Source organism: Peromyscus eremicus, chromosome 7, assembly GCF_949786415.1.
Source record: "Peromyscus eremicus chromosome 7, PerEre_H2_v1, whole genome shotgun sequence".
NCBI classification, from domain to species: domain Eukaryota; kingdom Metazoa; phylum Chordata; class Mammalia; order Rodentia; family Cricetidae; genus Peromyscus; species Peromyscus eremicus.
The window spans coordinates 38,722,135-38,747,081 of NC_081422.1; the positions used below are offsets into that span (position 1 = coordinate 38,722,135).

General features: G+C 48.7%; 1 protein-coding gene across 3 annotated transcripts; it reads left to right on the forward strand.

The window, feature by feature from the left end:
• The first annotated feature begins 8,136 nt into the window (after positions 1–8,136).
• On the forward strand, positions 8,137–22,432 carry Hyou1 (hypoxia up-regulated 1). 3 transcript variants are annotated; one of them, XM_059267711.1, is made up of 26 exons: positions 8,137–8,233; positions 9,184–9,281; positions 9,491–9,584; positions 9,728–9,806; positions 9,932–10,086; positions 10,213–10,289; positions 10,593–10,774; positions 11,033–11,148; positions 13,295–13,487; positions 13,630–13,764; positions 13,885–13,967; positions 14,091–14,223; positions 14,389–14,576; positions 14,847–14,985; positions 16,764–16,824; positions 16,984–17,063; positions 17,480–17,665; positions 17,793–17,965; positions 18,132–18,219; positions 18,328–18,450; positions 18,613–18,746; positions 18,863–18,947; positions 19,094–19,334; positions 19,424–19,474; positions 20,914–20,964; positions 21,060–22,432. In XM_059267711.1, the coding sequence occupies exons 2-26, from the start codon at positions 9,191–9,193 to the stop codon at positions 21,119–21,121; spliced, it is 3,000 nt and encodes a 999-aa protein (XP_059123694.1). In that variant the 5' UTR covers positions 8,137–8,233; positions 9,184–9,190; the 3' UTR covers positions 21,122–22,432. The 3 variants fall into 3 exon arrangements, with proteins under 3 accessions (XP_059123694.1, XP_059123693.1, XP_059123695.1); XM_059267710.1 differs by lacking the exon at positions 8,137–8,233 and adding an exon at positions 8,240–8,379; XM_059267712.1 differs by lacking the exon at positions 8,137–8,233 and adding an exon at positions 8,447–8,579.
• The last annotated feature ends 2,515 nt before the right edge of the window (positions 22,433–24,947 follow it).

Sequence of the window (24,947 nt, forward strand, 5' to 3'; positions counted from 1 at the left end):
CAGGAGAACGACATCATGTGCCAGGGCGTGCCAGCGTGTGCTGCCCTCCTGCCCAGTGGCAGAAGTCTTTCTTTTTCTGATATCTGGATCTGACCCTGCCAGTGCCTTTCGGGTCTTACAGATGCATAATACCAAGTCAAAGACTGGCCTGCCAGAGCGACCCACAGCCCGTCAATACACCTACTACTTTGCTTTTCATTTCTTGACAAATATATTTTCAGCACTCCCCATTCCTGAAATTGTACTAAATGCCCAAAAGGTGAACAAGCAAAATGTGATCCTTGACCACCACCCTAGGGAACAGGCTTTAAAAGCAACTAACAATAGGCAGGAATGGTTGGCTCATACCTGAAGTTTGGAAGGTTGGGGCAGGAAGATTGCCATAGTTCAAGGCTAGCCTAAGAGACTCTGTCTCAAAAAAAAAAAAAAAAAAAAGAAAGAAAGAATCAACAGTAACCAGTCCTCAATTTCATGTAGTAAATTATACCCAACAGTGGTTTTGCTTTTTCATAGAGTCCTTTTTGCAGCCAGCTGCAAAAAGAGGTATAATTATCCTAGGGAGAAGTGATTCCCCAGCCAAAAACATCAAAGTTATTTGAAAATAAAACACGAGTTCTTCATTTTCCTGATCTTTAATTAGATGGTTTTCTGGGGCATAAGGGTAAGGTACACTTGTCAGAACACACACCAGGATTGGTCTGTAAGTCCTGCTTTTCTAACCTAGGAATGTCAGTCAGGCGAAGAAGATAAACAGGTATGGGCACAGATTCATTTACAGTTTTGAATATGGAGAATTCCAGTTCTGAAGAAATTCAAGAATCAATATAAACTTTAAAAATGTTTCTTCTCTCGTGGCGCATGCCTTTAATCCCAGCACTTGGGAGGCAGAGGCAGGGGGATCTCTGTGAGTTCAAGGCCAGCATGGTCTACAGATCGAGATCCAGGAAAGGTGAAAAGCTACACAGAGAAACCCTGTCTCGAAAAACCAAAAAAAAAAAAAAAAAAAAAAAAAGTTTCTTCTGTTATTTTATGAGTATGGGTGTTTTCCCTGCATGTATGTGCACTGTGTTCTTGAGGTACCCACAAAAGTCAGAAGAGGGCACTAGATCTCCTAGAAATGGAGTTACAGACAGTTGTGAGCCACTATGTGGGTGCTGGGACTCAAACCCAGGTCCTCTTGAAAAGAAGTCGCTTCTGACCTCTGAGGTCACCAGGAAGACATGTGGTGCATAAACATATATGCAAAAACATTCATATACATAAAATAAAATAAATAAATTAAAAATATTTTTTAATAGTTTTAAAAGGCTAGAGATATGCCTATGTGGTAGAACTCCTATCTTGTATGGAAGTGGCACTAGTTTTAACCCCTAATGCCAGGGGTGGGGAAAGGTACAGTTCAGAGTCAAAAGCTGAAGCCTAGCATGGTAGTACACACCCATGATCCCAGCATTTGGTAACCTGAGACAGGAGGATTACAGGAACTCTGAGGCCAATGTAGGATACACAGTGAGTTTGAGGCCAGTTTGCACTAAATGACAAGACCCTGTCTCAAATTTTTTTAAAAAATTAGAGACTAGCCCAGAGGTGGTAGCTCACACCTTTAATACCAGCACTTGAGAGGCAGAGGCAGGTGGATCTCTGTGAATTTGAGGCCAGTCTGGTCTACAGAGTGAGTTTCAGGACAGCCAAGGCTGCTATACAGAGAAACCCTGTCTTGAAAAACCAAGAAAAAAAAAGTGTGTGTGCGTGTGTGTGTGTGTGTGTGTGTGTGTGTGTGTGTGTGTGTAGGGGGGGTGATAAGATCAATGGTTCCCAACCTTCCTAATGCTGTGACCCTTTAATACAGTTCCTCATGTAATGGTGACCTCAACCATAAAATTATTTCATTGCTCCTTCATAACTGTAATTTTGCTACAGTTATGAATCGTAATGTAAATATCTGCTCTGCAAAATACCTGATAGGTATCTGGGCAGAAAAAAAATACCTGATGTGTGACCCCCATATGTGAAAACCAGTGGGCTAGCAAGACGGTTCAGCAGTGAAGTGTGGTGATATTTTATTTGTATACCCCAATAAAACTTATCTGGGGAATCAGAGAACAGAGACAGCTACCAAATTAGACATAGAGGCCAGCCGTGGTGGCACACACCTTTAATCCTATCACTCAGGAGGCAGAGATCTGTCTGGATCTCTGTGAGTTCAAGACCACACTGGGAACAGAGCCAGGTGTGATGGCACACACCTTTAATCCCAGCACTTGAGATCACATGTCTTTGCTGGGGAAGGATACAGGTCTTTAATCCCAAGAAGTAATATGCAGGACATAGAAAGGTATATAAGGTGTGAGGAAACAGGAACTTGGCTAAGGACTTCAGTCAGAGGATTCGTGGAGTTGGTAAGGTAATAGCTGGTGGCTGTGGCTTGTTCTGTTTCTCTAATCTTTCAGTATTCACCCCAATATCTGGCTCCGGGTTTTTTATTAATAAGATGGTTTAGCAATTTGTGTTACAGTTAAGAGCACTTGTAGTTCTTTTGGAGGATCCAGGTTTGGTTCCCAGCCCCCACGTAGCAGCTAAAGGCTGGCTGTAACTCTAATTCTAGAATCTATGATCTGATGCCATCTTCTGGCCTCCTAAGGAACTGCATATTCATTGCATATGTATACTTGCCAGCAAAACTTACTATACATATATAAAATAAAATATGAATAAACACTTTTTTTTTGTTTTTTTTTTGAGACAGAGTTTCTCTGTGTAGCTTTGTGCCTTTCCTGGAACTCGCTTTGTAGACCAGACTGGCCTCGAACTCACAGAGATCCACCTGCCTCTGCCTCCCAAGTGCTGGGATTAAAGGCGTGCGCCACCACCGCCCGGCAAATAAACACTTTTTTAAAACAAAAAAATATGTAAGAAAGAAAAGAGACTGAGCCAACGTAACAATCCCCCCCACCCCCCGGCCTCCCACCAAAAAACAAAAATCCAGAATAGTGGCATATGCCTATAATCCTAGCACGTGGAAGGTAGAGACAGGAAGAAACAATTCAAAACAACCTCAGCTGAGTTTAGGCTGGGCTACAGAAGACCTATCTTAAAAGATTTTAGAAGAGCTGGAGAGCTGGCTAGTAGTGAAGAACATTTGCTCCTCTTGTAGAGGACCCGTGTTCTGTTTTCAGCACCCACGTGGTGACTCACAGCCATCCATAACTGCAGTTCCAGGGGATCTGAGTCCGACCTCTTATGGCCTCCTTGGGCACTGTGCGTACATGTTACACATGCAAGCAGGTAAATTCTCATACACAGAACAGAAATGAATCTTTAATTTTTTTTCTTTAAAAAAAAAAGTCAAACTGGGCACTGGTGGCACATGCCTTTAATCCCAGCATTCCAGAGGCAGAGGCAGGAGATCTCTGTGTGAGTTCAAGACCAGCCTGGTCTACAAAGCAAGTTCCAAGACAGCTTGGGCTGTTACACAGAGAAACCCTGTCTGGAGGGTGGGGATGGTAGTAGCAGTTCACATATATCATTTCAGCATTTGGGAATGTCAGTAAAACATCCATGAATAAAGCTGAGTGAGGAGAATTCTGAGAGCTTGTGAGAAAACTCCAAGAAAACGAAAGGAGAGTCTTGTAACCTCTGTTACTCCATAACATGGGTTGTTCTTGGAATGTGCTTGCATGTCCTTCCCAGGTAGAATAAATAGGAGTGGGTTTGCTTGGGATTACACATTGCTATTACTTTTGTTATTCAAAGATGTTTCCAAGCACAGGTTGTCCTTGTGACTGTATACAGCCTAAACTCACATGAACATGTCTTGCCTTTGTACTGTAGACAGCTTGAACTCAGGTGAACTTTGCTTATATGACCTTGCTTAATCCTCAGAATATCAACTGTCTGATTCTCTGAATAAAGTTGGCTATTGCATGAGACTTTAGTCTGCCTCATTTTTTTCTTTTTTAAAGGTGTATTATTTATTTATTTATTTATTTATTTATTTATTCATTCATTCATTCATTCATTATTTATTTATTTATTTATTTATTTATTTATTTATTACCTATACAGTGCTCTGTCTGCATGGCCAGAAGAGGGCGCCAGTTTTCATTAGAGATGGTTGTGAACCAACACGTGGTTGCTGGGAATTGAACTCAGAACCTCTGGAAGAACAGCCAGTGCTCTTAACCTCTGAGCCATCTCACCAGCCCAGTCTGCCTCATTTTTAGGTTCTGCTCTCCCAGGCTCACCCACCAACTAGGGCAGTAATAAGGAGGCTAAGCAGGACTGCTAAGAGTTCCAAGACGTCATTGGATACATAGTTAGACTCTTTATCTCACTTAAATAGACAAGAACAACTGAGAAGAAGAATCAAATCCCTAAAAATACAAGTGTAAGCAGGGGCTGGAGAGATGGTCCAGCTATGAGGAGCACTGGATGTTCTTCCAGAGGACCAGGCCGGGATTTTATCTTTGCATTCTTTTTCTTACGTTGTTACTGTTTTCAATAACCATAGGTGATTTTTCTCTGTGTTCTAAAAACATAAAAAACAATCTGGCTTCTATTCTGTTAAAAATAGGTAGTTTCTCTCAGCTGGGTGGTGGTGGTGCACACCCTTATTCCTGGCACTGGGGAAGCAGAGGCAGGTGAATCTCTATTAGTTCGAGGCCAGCCTGGTCTAGAGATTGAGTACCAGGACAGCCAGGGATACACAGAGAAACCCTGTCTCCAATAATAATAATAATAATGAAGGAAAATAAAAAGAAAGGCAGAGAAAGAAAATAGGTTCTCTCCCTGCAGAAGGCACAACAAAGTCAAACTTTGAAGCTTTTTATGTAACTTTTTTTTTATTAGTTTATAACATACAGACAGTGCTAGAGCCCACTGAAATTGTACAATCAGGACATATCTTTTGCAATCGGCAATAATGGGAAGCCCGCCTACTGACTTCTTTGGAACACCACCTTTCTTTTTTTTTTTTTTTTTTTTTTTTTTTTTTTAAGATTTATTTATTTATTATGTATACAGCATGTATGACTGCAGGTCAGAAGAGGGCACCAGATCTCATTACAGATGGTTGTGAGCCACTATGTGGTTGCTGGGTATTGAACTCAGGACCTCTGGAAGAGCAGGCAGTGCTCTTAACCTCTGAGCCATCTCTCCAGCCCCAACACCACCTTTCTTAAGGGAAAGCACAGCCCTCACTTCCATGACCATTTGCCTCCTGTAAATTTTGTGCAGATGAAACACACAGCATGTATACTTTGGCTGCGTTTCTTTCTGGCCAGGTAGCCTAGTCTGGTCTTGAACTCTAGATCCTTCTACCTCGTTCTGCTAACTCCCGGGAGTACAGGTCTATGCTGCTGTCCCCCATTTGTGTTCCCTTTGATCTTGTCAGTTTAGCCCCTATCCCTGCAGGACAGCGATGTTCTTTCCTGGGATTTCTGCACAGTGCCAGAGAAGAGCTACATTAACCAGTTGCTCCCGATTGGAACAGTGAGTTTTTCAGCCAAGGTCAATCCAAATCAGGCATCTTTTCGTGGAAAATTTCCATCGTTCTACAACTTGTTCTTGTGAAATACTGTTCTCTTTTCTGGGTAAAGAACAAAAACAGGCAGCTCCCTAGAGCTCTCACACCTGCTACACCTCCCAAGGGGACAGATATGGAGGCTGAGGACTGTAATGGCAATAGCATCAAGGGTATTCTGGGGGTAACAGTTCTCCCAGGAACAGGAAACAGCCTCCAGATGAGCAATCAACTGATAGGTTTTTTGTTTTTTTGTTTTTTTGTTTTCCGAGACAGGGTTTCTCTGTGTAGCTTTGTGCCTTTCCTGGAACTCACTCACTTGGTAGCCCAGGCTGGCCTCGAACTCACAAAGATCCGCCTGGCTCTGCCTCCCGAGTGCTGGGATTAAAGGCGTGCGCCACCACCGCCTGGCAGCTGATAGGTTTAATAGTACATGGAACCATTGGACAGAGTTGACTGTAGCTTCTCCGGGGGGGGGGGGGGGGGCAAAGAAATAAGGATGGAAGTAATGTATTGCCTCTTTGACCAAAAGTGGAGTTACTGTTGAGAAGCAAAATATTTTTCCATGCAGTTAAACAATGGAGGGGTGGAGCCAAGAGGACTGAGTTCAAGGCGAGCCTACATGAGACCCTGCCTCAAAACTGAAAAACAAAATAGAATCAAAACAAAAACAGAAGCTAGGCATAGTGGCACATACACATAATCCCAGCACTCAAGAGGCAGAATCTTAGGCAGGTAGGTTGCCTCAAATTGATGGTCAGTAGCCAAACTCATCTACATGTTTGGGAGGGGGAGGGCAAAACAGCTTGACTACACGGCTGCCTTGACAAGCTTTGTGGCCCAGACAGTAAGTAGGCAACATCCAGATCCAGGAAAAGACACCCAGGGATGGGGAAGTGTACCTGACATCCCAAACATTCTATAAGATATATTAGATAAGGTTAGATAAAAGAGCCAGATATTGCCGGGTGGTGGTGGCGCACGCCTTTAATCCCAGCACTTGGGAGGCAGAGCAGGTGGATCGAGGCCAGCCTGGTCTACAGAGCGAGATCCAGGAAAGGCGCAAAGCTACACAGAGAAACCCTGTATAAAAACCAAAAAAAAAAAAAAAAAAAAAAAGAGCCAGATATCCTAGAGTCTAGCACACACCTATTTCTCCTTTTTGCTGCTACCCCCAGACAATGTCCAGAACCCTGGAAATCCCTTCACCTCAACCTCTAATATGATAAAAAAAAAAAAAACCTACCCCGCCTGGGCTAGGGGCTCTCTGCTCTCACTGCTGTGTTGAACAGACAGAGAGACCCAGCTTCAAGCTTGAAATAAAGGCTCTTTGCTTTTACATATGAGATTCGGTCTCTGTGGTGGTCTTTTGGGGGTCCCTGCCATCTGGGCATAACATATAGTGAGTACCTGTCCAATACAGACTAGCACTGCATAGTAGGACCTTGTTTAAAACAAACAAACAAACAAACGGCCTGGCGGTAACACGCCTTTAATCCCAGCACTCAGGAGGCAGAGGCTAGCGGATCTCTGCGAGTTCAAGGCCAGCCTGGTTGGTCTACAAAGTGAGAAGATCCATCTGCCTCTGCCTCCTGAATGATGGGATAAAAGATGTTTACCACCACCTGGCTTCTATTTATTTTTTAAATAATTTACTTTCATTTTATGTACATTGGTGTTTTGCCTGCATGTTTTGCCTGTTTGTGTGAAGGTGTCAGATCTAGGAGTTAGAGACAGTCGTTAGCTGCCGCGTGGGTGCTGGGAATTGAACCCAGGTCCTCTGGAAGAGCAATCGGTGCTCTTAACCGCTGAGCCATCTCTCCAACCCTGTATTTCTAATTTATATATACCGATTTTTTTTTTTGAACGGTGCTGTAAAGTATGTGCACTTTCCTAGGACCGTATTTCCACTAGACCAAAACTTAATAGAAAGGGGAGAGAGGAGTGAAAAATGGCTGGGGAGGTGGGTGTATTAGAACTTTAATTCTATGACCCAAGCAGTTACACAGGAAGGAAAACACAAGACTTAACGGAACAGAAATACACGAACGATGTACATAATATAGTCAAATAAAGCCTTGTTCCAGTTTGGAATATCATCTCTCCTACTAATGGAGTTCAGAGTTGAAGCCAAGTTCTTGTCACAAACACGGTTATCTCCGGCCCATCAGCGAACATCATTTTTGTGGCTTAGGTTTCCTCAATGGGACAGGAAGGTTGGAGTAATGCAGCGTTCCTCTGGTGTCTAGCCAAAGCCCAGGGCAGTACAGCGCTGCCAAACGCACGCGCCTCTTCCGCGTCGCCGCAGCGAATGCAGCGCAGTTCCATTCTTTCGCGCAGACGCCCCAGGCGACTTGAAGAGATCCGAACACCCGACGGCACCTGCTCGCACGCGGGGTTCCACCGGGCCTCCGCAACGAAGCGTCTAGCACTAAGGCTGGCAGAAGTCCCGCGAGGAGCAACCCGGCCGCGAACCGTGACGTGGCCCAATCCGCAGCCGGCGCCGGCGGTTTTGTTCCAACTGGTGCTCGGGCCCCGCGGCCGCCTCGGGGGCGGAGCCGGAGAGGGGGCGGGCCTACTACGTGGCCCAATGGCAACGCGCGCCGGGCCGCAGGGGTGGGGCCAGGTGTGCGGCGCAGGGCCGGGCAGCGGAGGCGCCAATGAGCGTGCGCCGCGTCCGGGGCCGGCTGGTGCGCGAGACGCCGCGGAGAGGTTGGTGGCTACTGTAACAGTTTGCAAACGGAGGGGAGTTGTGAAGGGCCTGGGGTTGGGGTCGTGCTGCTGGCCGTGTGGGTACGTCCGCGCCGCATTGATCCTGGAGCCGGGGCCGCAGGAGCTGAAGGCCAGAGCGAGCGGGGGTGAGGATGGAGCAGCAGCCGGGCCGCGGCTCCTAGGGGAGGCAGCGTGCTAGCTTCGGGGGCGGGCCGGTAGCGGGAGCGAGCGAGGGCCGCACGGATACCGGTGCCTTCGGCCCTACAGTTCAGTCGCTGGGCTGCCCCCTCGCAGCTCGGGGTGGGCCGAATCCATTTCCGGGAGTGGGATCTTCCACCTTCGTCAGGTGAGGTTTAGGTGAACACTCTCCCGGCCAGTAACCTTAGCCCGCACCGCGTCTGCGTGGGCAGTAGGGCCCAGCAGTGGGATGGGCAAGGAGGGTGGGTCGGGAAATACTGAAGGGATGCAGAGGAGGGGACAGGCCCTTCCATGCCAGCCATCCCCAACGTCATCACCTCCCAGTTCCTGTCCAGGCTCATCCTGGCTTTCCCCACCACCAGGGGAGCTCCAGGTGTGAGGTAGTTGAGCAGGTATGGAGGGGTCCCTGGCCCAGCTCCAGGTGTCTGACAGCGCGCACAGCGCCGTGGTGCGCCAGTTACTTGACTTTGCATGGACAGAGAACAGGTCAAGTCTCCTTCCTATTTGTCCGTCTAAAGATGTGGTGGAGCTAAGGATCCAGGCCCTTTTGCCCAGGCCCAACTGTGGGACACTTGGGGGATGTTGAGGATGACTGAAACTCCTCCGGAGAGAAGGGAAGCAGTGCAGGCTGCTCTGCCTTAGCCAAAAAGTGCAACAGACAGGCATCTTGGAGCCTGTCTGTTCTGGGATGTGGTTCTGTTTCCTTCTTCACACAGAGCATCCAGTTACAAGTGTTTTTCCTTCTCTGCCAGGGTCATAATGGCAGCCACAGTAAGAAGACAGAGGCCAAGGAGGCTACTCTGTTGGGCCTTGGTGGCTGTCCTCTTGGCAGACCTGTTGGCACTGAGCGGTATGTACCTGGCAGAGGGATCCAAAGAAGAGTAAATTAGTAGTAAGAAGAGGTGCCTTCTCGCGTGTGTGGGGTTGCTGGATCTAGGCTTTTTTCTTTGTCTTTGCCGTGTTTCTCCATAGAACGTAGACGGCTTTATTTGATTAAGCCCAGGACGGTGTGGGAAGCAGAGAACTAACAGATAAACATACTGTCTCTTTTCCCTTCAGACACATTGGCTGTGATGTCTGTGGACCTGGGCAGTGAATCCATGAAGGTGGCCATCGTCAAGCCTGGAGTGCCCATGGAGATTGTATTGAACAAGTAAGGCTAGATCTATGTCAAGGGTGTGTATCTAATTTGTAGTGTCCAAAACAGGCTTGGGTGGCTGAGCCCATTGTGAGATCGGGGGGCTCCTAGGTTCACACCATGCTGCAGGAAGCTAGGCTAATGCTGCTTTTTCTTAGGGAATCTCGGAGGAAAACTCCAGTGACTGTGACCTTGAAAGAAAATGAAAGGTTTTTAGGTGACAGCGCAGCAGGCATGGTGAGTAGGAGCTCCACAGCCTGATTGGTTCCTCCAGAGGCTGGTCTCTTGTCTATCTTGATGATGTTAAGAGGCAAGCTAAGGTGGGTTTGGGCCTAAGAACCTACTGGACCTTCTCCTCTCAGGCCATCAAGAACCCAAAGGCTACACTCCGTTATTTCCAGCACCTCCTAGGAAAGCAGGCAGATAACCCTCATGTGGCTCTGTATCGGAAACGTTTCCCAGAACATGAGCTAAACATTGACCCACAGAGGCAGACTGTGCGCTTCCAGATCAGTCCGTGAGTGTCCAGTGTCCGCTGGGGGAAGGTGGTCTCAGTAGCCCTCCTGGGCTCCACGTTGACACGTGTTCGTGATTATTGGTCTTGGTGTTCGGCTTCCCTTGTCTCAACTCTTCCTCTTCTCAGGCAGCTACAGTTCTCCCCTGAGGAGGTGCTGGGCATGGTTCTGAATTACTCCCGTTCCTTGGCTGAAGATTTTGCTGGTGAGTATCAAGATGGGGCCAGTGGCAGCGAGCCCCCGAAAATCTGCAGTGACTGTCGAGCAGGGGCACTTTTATTTCTTAGTGACAATTGGGCTGTGCCTGAAGATACATTTGATTGTCACAGACTGGAGGAAGCTATTGGCATTTAGTGAGGAGAGGGCAGGGAAGGCCAGTCAACACCTTGTAGTATATGAGATAGGCCCCAGCCAGAGAATTCCCTGCCTCAGAGTCAGTCGTCCTGAGTCTGGAGATGCTGGTCTGCGGTTTGCAGTTGGTGCGATCCTGCTCTTTTGTCCTCCGTAGAACAACCCATTAAAGATGCAGTCATCACCGTGCCAGCCTTTTTCAACCAGGCCGAGCGCCGAGCGGTGCTGCAGGCTGCCCGGATGGCCGGCCTCAAGGTGCTTCAGCTTATCAACGACAACACCGCCACTGCCCTCAGCTACGGCGTCTTCCGCCGGAAAGATATCAACTCTACTGCACAGGTGAGCCGAGGAGGCCTCTGGACGGGCAGCCGGATGCACAGTTGCTCAGTCTGAGGACACAGGGTCCTTGGCCCCGCTTTGCATCCTGTTTGCATGGCCATCCCTTGGCAAAGTGTGGCAGTCGCCTCCCTTCAGTCTCCATTGGAGTTGGTCAGCTTTGTGGTAAAAGACGACAGCTCTTTGTCTCCAGGAAGGCAGGGGGACAGGCATACTGCATTTGATAAGGTTCCCGTGACAGTGCCCTTGGTGTCTCCACAGAATGTCATGTTCTATGACATGGGCTCGGGCAGCACCGTGTGCACCATTGTGACCTACCAAACCGTGAAGACCAAGGAGGCTGGGATGCAGCCACAGCTGCAGATCCGCGGCGTTGGGTGAGTTCCTAAGACTTCAGGAGGTGGTTTCTCCCTGGATTTCAGGTGCCTTTTTTATGATCCCTGAAGGAACACACTTCCTGGACACAGCATCACTTCCTGTGGGAGGCTGCTCCCAAACAGGAAGTGAGAGCAGGAGAGAGAAGGGGACAGTTTAAGGAGTTTGCAAAGCAGGGAACTTCGTGAACATGTTGTAAGGAAGTCCACGGGAGTACAGACAGGTTGAGTATCAGGTGCAGTCGCTTCTGGGTCTCTTGACATACTGAGGTTATGCCTGTTGCTGTTATTATTTCTCTTTCTGCTTCTGTGTCCTTTTACTGAAGTTGAGCTTAGGGTCTCACACATGTGAGCGCGCGCACATGACATAAGCATTCTGCTACTGAACTGTTTCTGTAATTTACTGTGTTGACCAGGTTTGTCAAAAACTTCTGGCAGTCTTGCCTCTGTCTCTTGACCTACAAAATTTAAAAAACAAACCTTCCTAAATAAGGCAAGGAGGTATAATCCTGGTACTTGGGAGGTAGAGGCAGAAGGATCAGAAATTCAAACTCATCTTCAGCTATTTGGCCACCTTGGAATACATGAGACACCCCCTATGAAAAAAACAAAGCCTCTTTAATTGTAGAACCTCCTTTTTGAGCTCCTCACTATTCAGGTAGGAAGTTCTCTTAAGATACTGGTGTCGAAGCCGGGCGGTGGTGGCGCACGCCTTTAATCCCAGCACTCGGGAGGCAGAGCCAGGCGGATCTCTGTGAGTTCTAGGCCAGCCTGAGCTACCAAGTGAGTTCCAGGAAAGGCGCAAAGCTACACAGAGAAACCCTGTCTCGAAAAACAAAAAAAAAGATACTGGTGTCGGGACAATAGCTCAGCAATGAGGCTGACTTACAGTTCATGGGCCGTAGTCTCAGTCCACAGTACCACTAAAGAGAGAATGAAATACCGCTATGAGAGTAATCCATTTCTTCAGTGATCTTGCTGGGCCTGTTTGATCCCTGCCTCCTGTAACTGTGGCTGAGCTCTTTATTCTATTTTGGAGATGGTCTTACTACACAGCTCTGTTTGGAACTCTCTATGTAGACCAGGCTGGCCTTGAACTCAAAAAGATCTGCCTGCCTCTGCCTCCCAAGTGCTGGGGTTAAAGACATGAACCATGATGCCTGGCTCCTCTTATTCTTAAAGAATATATTTGTCGTTCTTCAGAGCTTGCCATGTATTCTCCTACTTCCTGCTGCAGGGTCTTTAGCAAAACTCTTCTTTCTGTCTAGAATGTTCTCCCCCCCCCCCCCCCCATAGGTTTTCTCTGTGTAACAGTCCTGGCTATCTTGGAAGTCACTTTGTAGACCAGGCTTGAACTCACAGAGATCCTCCTGCCTCTGCCTGCCGAGTGCTGGGATTAAAGGCCTGTGCCCCCACCGCCTGGCCAGCCTCTTCACTCTCTTCCGTACCTAGTCAGCTCTAGCTCTTCTTGAGGTTTCAGTTCCAGTGTGCTGCTTCAGGGGAGGTTTCTCTGGCTGCTCTTGAGTAGTGCAGACTTCCTGTGTGTGTTCCACTGACCTCCTCTACTTTTCTTCATTCATTTTGAGACTCACTGTGTAGCCCTTGCTAGCCTGGGAGTTTGTATGTAGAGCTGACTAGCCTCAAACTCAAACCTACCTGCCTCTGTCTCCCTAATGCTGAGTGCTTCCTTTTTATTTTCCCCCTCTTGGATTTTTTGAGACAAGGTTTCTCTTTGTAGTTTTGGAGCCTGTCCTAGATCTCGCTCTGTAGCCCAGGCTGGCCTCGAACTCACAAAGATCTGCCTGCCTCTGCCTCCTGAGTGCTGGGATTAAAGGTGTGCGCCCCCGCTGCCCAGCCTGAGTGCTTCTTTTTCAAAATGTGTATGTGATTTCACCTTTGGGGTGTTATTGGTCTTTTAGATTGTAAACTCCTTGGCATTTGGAAACTGTCCCTTCTCCCCACTTCGCTTGCCGCTCACATTCCAGTAGTGGCTCCTCAGTCGGCTGCTGAGTGAGTAGGTAGATGAGCTGCTGCTCTGAATTGCTGTCTGTGCTGTAGAGAGCTGCAGGCACAGCGCTGCTGTCTCTTGTACCAGTGGGAGTGCCCTCGACTATGTTCTTACACTCTACCTGCTCCCTTTCCTGAGCAGGTTTGACCGCACCCTGGGTGGCTTAGAGATGGAGCTTCGGCTGCGGGAACACCTGGCCAAGCTCTTCAATGAGCAGCGCAAGGGCCAGAAAGCCAAGGATGTTCGGGAAAACCCACGTGCCATGGCCAAACTACTTCGGGAAGCCAATCGTCTGAAAACGGTCCTGAGTGCCAATGCTGATCACATGGCACAGGTGCCCGCATAGGAGCTTGGTGGAGGGCAGGCTAGTGGCTCCTCTCCACAAGGGTGGAGAGCCTTTCTTCGTGAGTTCTGTCTGCTCTTGCACAGAGAGCAGGATCTGGTCGGAACCTCTGAACAGATTCCTCTTCCCACAGATTGAGGGCCTGATGGACGATGTGGACTTCAAGGCAAAAGTGACCCGAGGGGAGTTTGAGGAATTGTGCGCAGACTTGTTTGAGAGAGTGCCTGGGCCTGTGCAGCAGGCACTTCAGAGTGCAGAGATGAGCTTGGTGAGGGCATGGGGAGGCAGGAGTGCCTGCCGGAGTGCCTAGGACACCCACACGGGGTCAGGGAAAGGCCAGTTCTGAGAAAGGGCATTAACTTGTGCATCTCACCTTCCCCTTCTGCAGGATGAGATTGAACAGGTGATCCTGGTGGGTGGGGCCACCCGTGTTCCCAAAGTTCAAGAGGTGCTGCTAAAGGCTGTGGGCAAGTGAGTATGGTGTGGGAGCTAGGCCCGGAGTCTAGTTCTGCCTAGCTGTAGGCTGGGCAGCTACAGGAATGAGGGGAGAGAACCCACTCCCCAGTGGATGATGCTGAAGCTTGTGTCTCCTAGGGAGGAACTAGGAAAGAACATCAATGCAGATGAGGCAGCCGCCATGGGGGCTGTGTACCAGGCAGCGGCCCTCAGCAAAGCCTTCAAGGTGAAGCCATTTGTTGTGCGGGATGCTGTCATCTACCCCATCCTGGTAAGCCTGCGCAGGTGACATACTCCCTCTGCTTCTCCTAGTGAGATCTCTGTTCACTCCAACCTATCCCTTTTTCTCTATACCGAGAGAGATCCCGTGCCCTCACTCCTACTCACAGAACCTTCCCTGGTCCTCCACTGCACCTTCTCTTTGCCTCTTGTGTAGGTGGAGTTCACAAGGGAGGTGGAGGAGGAGCCTGGGGTTCGAAGTCTGAAGCACAATAAACGTGTGCTCTTCTCCAGAATGGGGCCCTACCCTCAGCGCAAAGTCATCACCTTTAACCGCTACAGCCATGATTTCAACTTTCACATCAACTACGGTGACCTGGGCTTCCTGGGGCCTGAGGATCTTCGGTGAGGGGCGGGGGCAGGATGGCACCTCCAGGGAGTGTGGGAGGTGTGCCTGCCAGATGGATGACCTAAGGATGGGGAGGGGAGTGTGGGGCTTACAGGGCTGAGAGTGGGCTAGGGTCGAGGTGTGAACAGCCTGTCTTGGAGAGAGGGTTCATCCTTCTGAGTGTCCTGTGTAGGGCTCCTGACATCTCGTGCCAGTAGGCCACGTGGTCTGGAGTTGGAGTTGGGACAAGTAGGTCTCCTCAAACCCTTCTTTTCTTTCTTAACCAGGGTATTTGGCTCTCAGAATCTGACCACAGTGAAGCTAAAAGGTGTGGGAGAGAGCTTCAAGAAATATCCCGACTATGAGTCCAAAGGCATCAAGGCCCACTTCAACCTGGATGAGAGTGGGGTACTCAGTTTAGATAGGGTAAGAGCAAATGGGAACCCTTATCAGGGTAGGGGTGGTGAACCTTGGTCGCACCAGCCTCCCAGAGTGGGTTTCATAGTATAAGCACAAAGCATTTTGGGAGCAGATCTAATGAATCTTGGCCTTAAACACAGTGAAACAATGGGGCTCTTCATGGCCAGAATGTGTTGATGATCACTGTAACTTTTTTTGGGGGGGTGGGATTTCGAGACAGGGTTTCTCTGTGTAGCTTTGCGCCTTTTCCTGGAACTCACTCTGTAGTCCAGGCTGGCCTTGAACTCACAGAGATCCGCCTGCCTCTGCCTCCCGAGTGCTGGGATTAAAGGCATGTGCCACCACCGCCCGACGATCACTATAACTTTATTAGAGAGATACAGATTTTTTGTAACGGTATGTTTTGCCTGCATGTATGTCTGTTCCAGTGTTCTTAACTGTTGAGCCGTCTCTCCAGCCCCTTAACACTTTTGAGTATGTATGTATATGATGCAGGGTGGGGTGCAGGCATGCCACAGTGCGTGTGGAGGCCAGGGGAAGTGAGTTGGTTTTTTCTCCTTTTACCTTTGGTGAGAGTAAGCACCCTTTACCTGCTAAGCCACTTTGCCAGCCCAGAGGACCTCTCCACCCCCACCCCCACTTTTTAAAATTTTATTTTTGTTGTTTTTTGAGATGAGGTTTCTCTGGTTGTCCTGGACTCGCTCTGTAGACGAAGCTGGGCTCTGACTCAGAGATCCACCTGCCTCTGCCTCCCAAGTGCTGGGAGTAAAGGTGTACACCACCACTGCCCAGCTGAGAAAACCCTTTTTAAATTTAATTTAAAATAAAATGTGTATGGGTATTTTGCCTGCACATATGTCTGCATCATATGTGTGTCTGATGCCCAAGGAGACCAGAAGAGAGTGTCAGATCCTCTGGAACTGGAGTTAGAGCCACCATGTCAGTGCTGGGAATATACCTGAGTTCTCTGGAGAATCAGCCTATGCTGTTAGCTGCTGAGCCATTTCTTCAGCCTCCAGATAAGCCCATTTCTTTTTGTTTTTTTTTTTTTTTCTTTTCTTTTTTCTTTTTGGTTTTACGAGACAGCATTTCTCTGTGTAGTTTTGGTGCTTGTCCTGGATCTTTCTCTGTAGATGGCTGGCCTTGAACTCACAGAGATCCACCTGGTTTTGCCTCCCAAGTGCTGGGATTAAAGGCGTGTGCCACCACTGCCCAGCAGATAAGCCCATTTCTAAAGAGTAATTTTGGCCAGGCGGTGGTGGCACAAGGCTCCAGCACTGCAAAAGAAAAGGAAGGAAGGAGCAAGCAATTTTTTTTTTTTTTTTAAGAAAAGGAATTGCGTGGGGCGTTGGTGGCGCACGCCTTTAATCCCAGTACTTGGGAGGCAGAGGCAGGCGGATCTTTGTGAGTTTGAGGCCAGCCTGGGCTACCAAGTGAGTTCCAGGAAAGGCACAAAGCTACACAGAGAAACTCTGTCTCGAAAAACCAGGAAAAAAAAAAAGAGTAATTTTGAGTTAATATCTTCGGGCACACTGGGAAACTGGTCCATTTCCAAGTGGAGACATGGGGGGCTGTAAGGAGAGGAGAGAGAGCCATCCTGAGGGCTGCACTTAAAGGGGGTGTGGCCATCCAGGAGGTGAGAAAAGGGAGGTGAGAAAAGGGAGGTGAGAAAGTAGCCCCCAGGGCTGCAAGTCATTTTGTATTCCTAGTGTACGCCTAAGCAGCATGCTTATGGAACAGTGTGGGTTACTATGCAGCTCTTTATTTGAACCTGTTTCAAAAAGGTGGAGTCTGTATTTGAGACCCTGGTGGAGGACAACCCAGAGGAAGAATCAACTCTTACCAGTAAGATGCAAATCGGCTCCTGTGTGTGTGCAAGTGTGTGTGAGCAAGCGAGAGTGAACATACATGTGTGCTTGGGGGAGGTAATGGCATTGTTGTTGGGGTAGGAAGTGGGTTCACTGCTTGATTTCCTCTTGAACCTCTGGGCTTCCTTCTTCCTAGAACTTGGCAACACCATTTCCAGCCTGTTTGGAGGTGGTTCCTCATCAGATGCCAAAGAGAATGGTACTGATTCTGTACAGGTAAGGGCAGAAAAGCATGGTGAATAGCAAGGGGTTGGGGTTGGTGTAATGTAGACAGAAGCAGAGTCTGGTGGGCATCCCAGCTGCCTGCACTCACTGGACCTCAGTGGTCCTCATCTTGTCTCTCCTCAGCCTATGACAGGTTGCTCTATTCCTGCTCCATTAGACGGAGCCTTTACCAGAGCCTAAGGCTTATTGTTCTCAATCTCGCCTACCTACCCTTTGTTAACCTGTATTTCTGCAAATTCCAACAGCCCCTGACCATTTGTCCACAGTATCATCTCCTTGTCCTCAGGTTTCATCATGAGCCGTCTTTCCTTTCCAAGCAGAGGAGCTGATATGCTCAAGGCTAAACATGGCCATAGGCTCAGCTAGTGGAGTACATAACCTCTGGGGTTTCTGAAATTGTCTCCCAGGAGGAAGAGGAGAGCCCTACCGAGGGGAGCAAGGATGAACCTGGAGAGCAGGGGGAGCTTAAGGAGGAAACTGAAGCCCCCGTGGAAGATACCTCTCAGCCTCCACCCGCTGAGCCGAAGGGTGATGCAGTCCCTGAGGGAGAAAAACCTGAAGAGAAGGAAAGTGAGGACAGGTCTGGGGCCCAGGTGAGCTAGCTGCAGAGGAAGACCGTGGGATCCAGGGGCTAAGAGGAAATGGGAGCTGCTTGTTCGTGCCCCCTGGAGGAGGGGGACAGCTAATGCTTTTCCTGACGTCACTGCTCTTTCCACTCAGAAGCCAGATGAGAAGGGGCAGGCAGGGCCTGAGGGTGTCCCTCCAGCTCCTGAGGAAGAAAAAAAACAGAAACCTGCCAGGAAGCAGAAAATGGTGGAGGAGATAGGTGTAGAGCTGGCTGTCTTGGACCTGCCAGACTTGCCAGAGGATGAGCTGGCTCGTTCTGTGCAGAAGTAAGTGCTGTGTGTATGTGTGTGTGTGTGTGTGTGTGTGTGTGTGTGTGTGTGTGTGTGTGTGTGTGGAAGGTGAGCAGGGTGGGTGTGGAAAGGCGATCCTGGAAGGGCTCCCAGGCTCCCAGTTCCAGCCCCACCTTACCCCTGCCTTTTGTTCATTCTGCAGACTTGAGGACTTGACCCTCCGAGACCTAGAGAAGCAGGAAAGGGAGAAAGCTGCCAACAGCCTGGAAGCGTTCATCTTTGAGACCCAGGTTAGCGGGCCGTGGGAAGCAGCAGCACTCCCCACTCCATAACTTGCCCTTAGGGACATGGGCTCTGATCCTTGCCCCAAAGCTCAGTGTATTTGTGTCCTTTACTAGGACAAGCTCTACCAACCTGAGTACCAGGAAGTGTCCACTGAGGAACAGCGGGAGGAGATCTCTGGCAAACTCAGCGCCGCTTCTAACTGGCTGGAAGATGAGGGGTTCGGAGCCACCACTGTGGTGAGGGGGCCCCTGGGGTGTGGCAGGCGAATGGGAGGGCTGGCCTCCCCTTCTAGGGCCAGAGCAAGAAGAGCTGAGGTGTCAGACCATGAAGCAAGATGCAAGACTGGGTCCAGGGTGCTCCTGCTACCTCTTCAACCCTCCTCCTCCTCTGTCCATCAGATGTTGAAGGAGAAGCTGGCTGAGCTGAGAAAGCTATGCCAAGGGCTGTTTTTTCGTGTGGAAGAGCGTAAGAAATGGCCAGAACGGCTTTCAGCCCTGGATAATCTCCTCAACCACTCTAGCATTTTCCTCAAGTGAGTACTCCCCGCTTCCTTTCTTCTTTGTGTAGTCCTGCCGAGCCCATGATTCCCCTCTCTGTCAGCTTCCTGGTCCTCTGGCCCAGGCTGATCTTCTTCTCTTTGGCTTCTAGGGGTGCCCGGCTCATCCCAGAGATGGACCAGATCTTCACTGAGGTGGAGATGACAACGTTAGAGAAAGTCATCAATGACACCTGGGTAATCACTTGGACCATGTGACTGGTACCCCGGGGTGCTAAGGATGGCAGGGTGATTTCTAGTCAACAGAAGTTGCCTTAACTGGTTGAAAGGGACACCTGTCAAATCTATGGCTAGTTCTGAGTCTTCCCTGACCTCACCCACAGGCCTGGAAGAATACAACTCTGGCCGAGCAGGCCAAGCTTCCTGCCACAGAGAAGCCTGTGCTGCTTTCAAAAGACATTGAGGCCAAGATGATGGCCCTGGACCGGGAGGTACAGTATCTCCTCAATAAGGCCAAGTTCACCAAACCCCGGCCACGGCCCAAGGACAAGAATGGCACCCGGACAGAACCTCCCCTCAATGCCAGTGCTGGTGACCAAGGGGAGAAGGTCATTCCACCTGCAGGTGAGGGAGAGGGTGCTTGGCTCCAGTCACTGGGCAAAGAAGAGCTACCCATCTCTCCTGGGCTGCGGCTAACTCTTGGTTCCCTCCAGGTCAGACTGAAGAGGCAAAGCCCATTTTAGAGCCTAACAAAGAAGAGACTGGTAAGTGGGGGAGCTGGATTGGGACATTTCGTTAATCTGGGGGCAGGCAAACTGGCAAGCGTGGTCTATTTCTGCTCAGCCCGTGAATTGTGGGTGGCCTTTAAGTTTTAAGAGTATTGTTTTCTTTGGAAGGAAAAAAGGCACAGACAGCCTAGGGAGACAGTAGGTAAAGTGTTTAATTGCACAGTGAGGATCAGAGTTCACATCCTCAGCACCTATATAAATGTCAGGTAGGCACACTGCCCACTTATCCCAGAATGTTGAGACAGTTGTCTAGAGCTGGCTGGCTAGCTAATCTAGATGGATGGTAGCTCTGGATTCAAGTGAGAGACCTTCCTTCAATGTATAAGGTAGGAAGCAGTGAGGGAGAAACCCTGCATATACATCCTGGGGTATTTTGTTGTTGGTGTTTTTTTTTGTTTTTTGTGTTTTTTTTTTTTTTTTTTTTTTTTGGTTTTTCGAGACAGGGTTTCTCTGTGTAGTTTTTTTTTGGTGCCTGTCCTGGATCTCACTCTGTAGACCAGGCTGGCCTCGAACTCACAGAGATCCACCTGGCTCTGCCTCCCGAGTGCTGGGATTAAAGGCGTGCACCACTACCACGGGCTGTCCCATGTTGTTGGTTTTTTAAGCAAAGATTTTCTGGGCATGGTGGCACTTTACTTAATCCCAGCACAGGAGAGGCAGATCTCTGAGTTTGAGGCCAGCCTGTGAGTTCCAGGACAGCAGAGATGGTTGAGCTGTTAGAACACTTACTGCTCTAGCAGAGGACCCTGGTTCATAATCGTCTGTAACTCCAGTTCCAGGGGTCCAGTGCTCTCCTCTGTCTTCTGCAGGCATCAAGCACTCAAGCACAGATGTGGTGCACATACATACATATTTGCAGGCAAAATACTCATACATAAAATGAATTTATCTAAATTAAAATTCAAAAATGGGGGGGGAGGGGCTGGAGAGATGGCTCAATGCTTAAGAGTTCTGGCTGCTCTTGCAGAGAATTCAGTTTGTATTTCCAGCACCTACAGGATGGCTCACAGCTGCCTTATTAACTCCAGGTCCAGAGGAGCCAGGCCCTCTTTTAGCCTCTGAGGCACATATGTGGTACACAGGCATACATGTAGGCAAAACACCCATAAATATTAAATAAAAATTTAAAAAAGGAGCCAGGCAGTGGTGGCGCACGCCTTTAATCCCAGCACTCGGGAGGTGGAGCCAGTCAGATCTCTGAGTTCAAGGCCAGCCTGGTCTACAGAGCAAGATCTAGGACAGGCACCCAAACTACACAGAGAAACCCTGTCTCGAAAAACAAAAACAAATTAGAAAAAGGAGGCAGAGACCCTAAATGTGTCTCACGCATGTTGTAATATTTACCGTCTGGATTTGTATACTCAATATTAGCATTTTACTTCTTTAGTGACTGACATTTTCCTTCTAAAATGCAGCTACGGAAACAGCAGACTCGGAGCCTCTGGAAATAGGAGGTCCTGGAGCAGGTAAGAGTGAAGCACGGGGTGCTGGGCAGCCTGTTAGGTAGGGTTGCAGAGGAAGAGAAGAACAGCCTTCTCCTCTTCTTTCCACCATCCTGCAGAATCTGAACAGAAAGAGCAGACGGCAGGACAGAAGCGGCCTTTGAAGAATGACGAACTATAACCCCACCTCCGGTCTCCCCACTTGCCTCCAGCCCCTTCTCCTACCACCTCTATTTATTACACATCAGGGTTGGGGCTGGGGTTGGTCCTGCCATTAGAGGTTCACGTTCCTTCTCTCAGCTGGGACAGAAGGTGGGCTGCTCAGCAGTCCTGGAATAGCTCCATGGGTGAAACCGGATCTCCTTCTGTCCCCAGCTCTACCCTCTGGTCTCCTCCTCTCTGGCCCTGGGTTTGGGAAAAATCACTATTATGTCTGAATTGTTTGCTTGTGGGTAAGTGAGAGAATGGCTGCCCGTGGTTGCTGGAGACCTGGTAGTAGGAAGGATGTTTTGCGACACTAGAGAGTACTCAGTCTTCTCTGAGCATCCTTACATCCTTTCCTGTTCCACAAAATCAGTGTCCTATTTGGGCCAGTGTCTACAGAGCCTCAGTCACCACCGTTGGTTCCTGAGTGCCTCTTTTCTCTCCTCTGTCTTCTCTTCCCTTGCCTTTCCTCCTCGCCTCTTTTGTCCTTGCCTTCCCAGTATACACTGGGCTGTGTGTGGTCTTTAGCCCACAGCCTTTCCCTCATCAGGACTGTGTAAACATGCTCTCATGCTTCCTGCGACCCCTGGTGGCCAGAGCAAGCAGGGAGCAAGTAAGGGAATCCACTACCCAATGGAAGGAGAGAGAATGTGAAAGCCTTGTAGCCTCTGCTGTGGGTTGTTGGGCCCAGGAAAGTATGTAGAGTGGTTGGCAAGGATGCAAGTATCCTGCAGGCACTTGTAATCCTTATCCCCAGTTCCTGGGACACCTACCCCTTCTCATGCTTTTTCCCTCTTCCCCCTGGGCTGACCAAAAAAACGTGCTATCTACTGTGAGCCCCCTTCTCAAGACTGAGGGACAGAGAGACCATGGTGTGAATGTAAAAATGCCACCTCACTCTCAGGCAGGTTTGTGGGTAAGGAAGAGGGTAAGGGTTCAACTTCCCAGTGCACCCTGCTAGGAGGGAAAGCCCCTTGCCCGTTATGCCCACGTCTAGAGTGCCTGTCCTCCAGTATTGCACCTGGAGCAGGAGCTAGGGCTACTCCACTTCTGGGGCAAAGCAAACCTGTTATGTCAGTCATTTTGTCCCCCCACCCCACCCCCAACAAACCCCCCCCCCTACTTTTGCCACATTGGCAGAGGGACCTAAAGGTCCTGTAGTCAGTCCCCTCCTGTGTGTTTGAGTTCTTTCATTAGCAGTTCAGGCTGGTTGGACAGGTTTGAATCAAATTGTACTTTGTTCCATTGTTAATTGAGAAACTGTTTCAATAAAATATTCTTTTCTATAGATTGTGTGTTTTGCTTTTTCTCCACCCCCTTTTCTTTTCCCCAAGACAGGGTTTCTTATGTAACCCTGACCATCTAAAGAACTTGCTCTGTAGACCAGGCTGGCCTTGGACTCAGAGATCACCTGCCTCGGCCTCCTGAGTGTTGGGATTAAAGGTATACACCACCACCTGGCAACATGCTTACATTTCTGACACACTCATGACTTGAGTGTGACAATGGTTTGGCTGTATAGGAGAATAGCCTTGTTTTTACAGTAATATACAGCCCCAAATTGAAATTAGTGTTTAATGATGCCTGCAGCTTTCATATGCCTTGGAAATGGGCATATTTATGAATATTTATGCAGAGAAATTAGGTAAACTTTACAGTGTTAACATTTGTTGAGAAGTCAATATTATTCTTAAAACTTTGTGGAGTAGGTTTGAGACTTCCCCAAATAAATAAAAGAGATCTTTTCATCTGAGTGGTAATTACAGGGGTGATACATACAAGGGGAGGGAATACATACTTAATTGTACCCACATCTCACATCTGTTAAGAGAAGTTTTTGTTTTTTATTTTTTAAATTTTAACATGGAATAAAAGCCAATTTTTTATTTTATGTGCACATATACATAGGTGTGCATGTCTCTGCATACCATGTGTTCATGCAGGGGCTTGTAGAAGCCAGAGGAGGGTACTAGATCCCCTGGAGCTAAAGTTAGATGATTGTAAACCACCTAGCCTAGGTACAGTGATCCAAACTCAGGTTGTCGAAGAAAGTACTCCTAACCACTGAGTCATCCCTCCACCCCCAATTAAAAATTTCTTATAATACATATATGTGTGGGTATGTATACCTATGTGCAGATGCCTGATGAACCCAAAGGGGCTGGGTATAAGTGGTTAGGAGCCACCTCATGTGGGTGCTAGAAACCAAACTCAGGTACTCTGGAGTACGTTCTCTTAATTGCTGAACCATCTGTCTTCCAAGTGCTGGGACTACACATCTATGCCTAACTAAGGGGATCTCCCATTCCAGCACACGCACGCACGCACGCACGCACGCGCGCACTCCTGTACCTGGTGTTATGCCCAAATCTCTCAGAGACCCCCAAAAGGCTACCACGGAGACCGAATTCTGAATGTAAAAGCAAAGAGCCTTTTTTCAAGCTCCAGGGCTTGGTCTGTCTGTCCCACACAGCGGTGAGAGCAGAGAGCTCTGAGCCCAGGCAGGGTAGGGCTTTTACCATAGCAGAGGTTGGGGTGAAGGGATTTCCAGGGTCCAGGACCCTGATTGGCTGACATTTGTCTAGGGGTGTCTGTAAAACAAAAATAGGTGTGTGCTATACTGGACTATCTAATGGTTGGAATTTTGGGGATGATAGGTACTTTCCCATCCCTGGTTGGATTCCTGGGTGGTGTCAGCTTATGGCATTTCCTGGATCTGGGTGTGGCCTGCCAATAAGCATGTCACAGAAGCGATGTCTGGGCTCCTAGGCCTGTTATGGCAGCTGTGTGGTTAAGCTGTTTTGAGGCCCCCCCCCCCCACGGCTGGGTGGGAATTCTCTCTCTCTCTCTCTCTCTCTCTCTCTCTCTCTCTCTCTCTCTCTCTTCCTTTTTCTTGTTTGTTTGTTTGTTTGTTTTTTTGAGACAGTGTTTCTTTGTGTAACAGCTCTGGTTGTTCTGGAACTCCCTCTGTAGACCAGGCTAGTCTCAAACTCACAGAGATGCACCTGTCTCTGCCTCCTGAGTGCTGGGATTAAAGGCATGTACCACAACTGCACAGCAGGGTGAGGATTCTTAATTAAAAAAAAAATTAAGCCAAGGGCTGGTAGCACACGCCTTTAATTCCAGCACTCCGGAGGCAGAGGCAGGAGGATCTCAGTGAGTTTGAGGTCAGCCTGGTCTACAAAGTGAGTTCCAGGACAGCCAGGACTGTTACACAGAGAAATCATGTCTCTGGGGAGAAAAAAAGGAACAAAAAAACCCTCATACTGAACAGTGAGTTCTGGGTTTCCAAAGAGGATTTACTTTGCAGTTATTTAACCTGCCTTTGTCCACCAGTTGAACGAACACACAAGTGTATCATTATTTTTCTTAAACTGATATACATTCACTGTACTTTTTTTTTTTTTTTCTTAACAAGGTCTTGTGAAAGTATTCATTCTCAATCTTGAACTCATTCTGTAGGTCAGGTAGGCCTTGAATTTGTGAACTTCCTGTCTCATCCTTCTGAGTAGTTGAGACTGCAGTTGGTCAAGGTCAGGCTTAACTTTCCTGCTCTCTCATGCAAATCATCTGTGGAGCCCCCAAAGGGTCTGAGGTTGGCAGCTGACAGCGAACAGTTGCCCAAGGCCACTATTAGTCTGCTGGGTCCAAGTCAGGTTACAGGCATGTCAGTAACCCTAGATACTTGGAGGCAGAGGCAGGAGGATCACCCAGAGTTCCAGGCTCGCCTGGGCTATAACCGTGTCTTCACAAAGTCGTGGCTCAAGGATTAGAACGTGCGGTTGGGGATGGCTCAGATGGTA